The sequence below is a fragment of the Lactuca saligna genome, chromosome 4 (genome assembly GCF_052625555.1).
Source record: "Lactuca saligna cultivar CGN05327 chromosome 4, ASM5262555v1, whole genome shotgun sequence".
NCBI classification, from domain to species: Eukaryota; Viridiplantae; Streptophyta; class Magnoliopsida; order Asterales; family Asteraceae; genus Lactuca; species Lactuca saligna.
In genome coordinates, this window is record NC_136420.1 from 185,918,088 (window position 1) to 185,921,914 (window position 3,827).

General features: G+C 32.1%; 1 protein-coding gene across 1 annotated transcript; it reads left to right on the forward strand.

The window, feature by feature from the left end:
* Positions 1 to 507: 507 nt before the first annotated feature.
* Positions 508 to 3,541, forward strand: LOC145043163 (6,7,8-trihydroxycoumarin synthase-like). The gene is made up of 2 exons (XM_078991731.1): positions 508 to 1,432; positions 2,770 to 3,541. Exons 1-2 carry the CDS (start codon positions 536 to 538, stop codon positions 3,376 to 3,378), a joined length of 1,506 nt encoding a protein of 501 aa, XP_078847857.1. The 5' UTR covers positions 508 to 535; the 3' UTR covers positions 3,379 to 3,541.
* Positions 3,542 to 3,827: the final 286 nt, after the last annotated feature.

The window sequence follows — 3,827 nt, forward strand, 5'->3', positions numbered from 1 at the left end:
CTCGTCGAGTAGCTCAATAGTCCTCAAATTAGATAAATAAATAAATAAACAATATACCTGAATGTCCGGATTATATATATATATATATATATATATATATATATATATATATATATATATATATATATATATATATATATATATATATATATATATATATATATATATATATACAATTTCTTTGGTTATATATTAATAACAACTTACTAAATAAGGATAATAAAAATATAATGTTTTAAACCTCTTTAGTTATATAAATAAAAAGTTTCAATATTGATTTCTTGTAAATATACTAAATGAGCCTACATAATATCCTCTGATTGTGATGGAAGACAAATTGAGATTGTTCTTTTCACTTGAATAGAATCCTTATTGGATTTGGATACCTATTGTGATGCCGCCATTGTGCACGCAATTATAATTTTATTGTGTGGCTATCATGCATCCAAATCCAGCACACTATTATCCATTTATCTTTACGTGTACGTAGTCAATATAACCAAAACTACTACTAGAGTTTCGTAGAATCTTAAAGATGGCACCGTTTTTTCTGTTTCTTCTTGTGTGTGTTCCTCTCCTATCTCTCCTCTACCTTCTTTCAAAAATCATCAAAAACAGATCATGTTCATATCCGCCAGGCCCTCATGGGTTACCCTTCATCGGAAACTTGCACCAGATCGATTACTCGAGCCTCCATACTTTCCTATGGCAACTCTCTAAATCCTACGGCCCAATCATATCTCTTCAATTCGGTTTCATTCCAGCTATCGTTGTTTCTTCTGCGAATGTAGCGAAAGAAGTCTTGAAAACCCAAGATATCATCTTTTGCAATAGGCCTTCATTTGTTGGATCAAAAAAGTTAAGCTACAATGGCCTTGATGTAACTTTTTCTCCCTATAACGATTATTGGAGAGATATGAGAAAGGTTTATATGTTTCATTTGTTGAACCCTAAAAAAGTAGAATCTTTTAGGTATATTCGTGAAGACGAGGTCTCAAGTACCATGAAGAAGATATATGAGCTAGCTCTTTCGTCAAAGACGGTAAACCTGAGCGAAACTATGAAGCATGTGGCCATTACTTTAGTGACAAGAGTGGGTTTTGGGAAGAGTTATGAGGATGAACATGAAAGAAAAAAGGTCCTTCGACTACTTAATGAAGTTCAATCGATAACGGCAGAATTTTTTGTTTCAGATCTTTGGCCTGGTCTTCCTTTTGTGGGTTTGGTTGATAGGTTCTTGGGAAAGATGGATCGGGTAGAAAAATGCTTCAAAAGTCTTGATTCATTTTACGAAGAACTTATTCGTGAACACCTCGACCCTCAAAACCGAAAGTCTAACGAGGAAGAAGAGGATATTGTTGACATTCTACTCCGACTTAAGAAAGACAAGGATTTCAATTTCACTTACGACCACATTAAAGGCATGCTCGTGGTAATCATTACCTGCTCATTATATTGGTTGGATTAGTGGTCATTATTTCACAAAATTTTCATTAACCATCAACTTTGATTTTCATATATATGTCCCATGAAAACTTATCATAATAAACGTTTGACACATTTTAATCACATCGAAAGTTTTTCTAAAACTCTGAATCCAATCATTACAGATAGGATACATTTTAACCATCAACTGTGGTCTTCTCCTCATATTGTAAGTGATATCTCTTTATTATAGCGAAGAGTAAATATGCAATTTACCATTTGGGTTGTGGTGACTTGGTAAGGCATGTGGAAGATATGATGGATAACCTATTGACCCATGTTCAAATACTAATACCACTCAGCCCTTGTGGCCATGGAGGTTCGTCTGCAGTGACTCCAGGGCATGAAGCAAAGCTTTATATTTGCAGCGGGATTAGTCGGTGCGCGAAAGCTGGCCCGGAAACCCTCGTTAGGGAAGATCTCTTTCCAAAAAAAAAAAAAATATATGCAACTAACTAACAATTGGATAATTCTAAATAAGATGTTGATTGTCTATGATTTTCACATTGAACGTTAATCAAGTTGCATTTTCAAAAGTATTTTCTTATAATCACATAAATCTTTAAGATAAATTTTTTTGTACTAACTGATATACATCACTACTAAAATACACTTATTAACACTAAATGACATTATTTGAATAATTTAATTATGATTGAACTTTAAATTACTAAAAATTAGACATCATATTTTATTTATATTTAGGTATTAATTTATTATAATTAAATTATACTTTTAATTAATGACAGATTATTTAAAACAATTATATTTTTTTTGTATTTTTAACATTGAATATTTTATATAATTTAGAGTAAACAAATGCTATTTGTGTTTAGAAACATTTGTAAGTGTTAATAAAATCATTTCAATTTTTAACTAACTAATATATGATTTGGAAATTAGTGTGATAGAAGGAGTGGCCTCCCCAGCCACTCGTGTGTTCTGCCAATAATATATGGTCCATGATTGGAGTATAAGGTGAATGAAAGCATATAACTAATTATTATATGGTCCCTACTTCGTAAATTACAAGCACACCTTTTTTTTTAATGAAAATTAAATTATATATAGCCTACCCTACCTTTCAAATAACCATTTCAACAACAACCATTCACACGACAATAATGAAATGTAGTCGGCTTCATCAATATGTTTCTATTTCTCATATATATTTAAACTTTTTATGCCTTAGCTTTTAATTAAGGTATTGTTAAGGATCTTTTAATGGTAGATTAACCTTTCACTCTCTGCTCTCTTGGTTCCAACGCCTGATTGTTGTGTTAGGATATCTTGGTAGCTGGGACAGATACTAGCGCCGCTGTAGTGATTTGGGCAATGACATCATTAGTAAGCGACCCGAAGGTAATGAAGAAAACACAAGAAGAAGTGAGAAACGTAGTTGGAAAGAAGGGTAGAGTAGATGAGGATGATCTTTCAAAGCTCACCTATTTGAAGGCAGTTGTAAAAGAGACCTTGAGGTTATATCCTCCGGCTCCTCTTTTAGTACCTCGAGAAAGTCAGAAAGATGTCATTTTACATGGCTACAAAATCAACAAAAAAACCATAGTTTACGTGAATGCATTTGCTATTGGAAGGGACCCTGAAGTTTGGGAGAACCCAGAGGAGTTCATACCAGAGAGGTTTTTGGGTAGTGATATTGATTTTAGAGGGAACAATTTTGAGTTCATTCCATTTGGAGGTGGTCGAAGAATTTGTCCTGGAATGTCGATGGGTGTTGTGACAGTGGAGTTATTGATTGCTAATCTTGTTTATCTGTTTGATTGGGCTTTACCCGATGGCATGAGGAAAGAAGACTTGGACTTTGAGGCGATGGAAGGGATAACCATGCATAAGCGGAAAGATCTTTGCCTTGTAGCTCATCTGCATGCATGAAAGATTCTATTATAAGATTACTTTGTATCAAATTAACATACCAACATAAAGTCGGGTTAGATTTGACTTATACAGGCTTTAAATCCTTGGGGTGGCCTACCGTTAAAGAAAGAAATTGTAAAATATAATTTTCATCATTAATTTTATATACATTATTAAATAATGTAAGATATATTATTAAATAATGTACGATATGTTACATGTTTAAAATGTTTCAAAATTATATTTCATATATTATATTTGATTCTAGTTCGTGGCTTGTTACTTTTTAATGTTAGATCAATTGATTGAATGTAGATTTATTTTTTTCATTTCACCATGTGATGTGTTGTTTCCCAAACTAGTGAAATAAAAAGGTGATATTTTCATTTGTGTTCTTTTATTTCATTAAAATAAAAGTGTTTTTATTTTTATGCTTTTATTATTATTTTTTCTTCAATTAAAGTGAA

Excerpts from the sequence above, each read along its gene's own strand:
- LOC145043163 (XM_078991731.1), top strand. The coding sequence starts at position 536 with ATGGCACCGTTTTTTCTGTTTCTTCTTGTGTGTGTTCCTCTCCTATCT. Across the intron at positions 1,433-2,769 it reads ACATTAAAGGCATGCTCGTG|GATATCTTGGTAGCTGGGAC; the intron begins GTAATCATTACC and ends TTGTTGTGTTAG.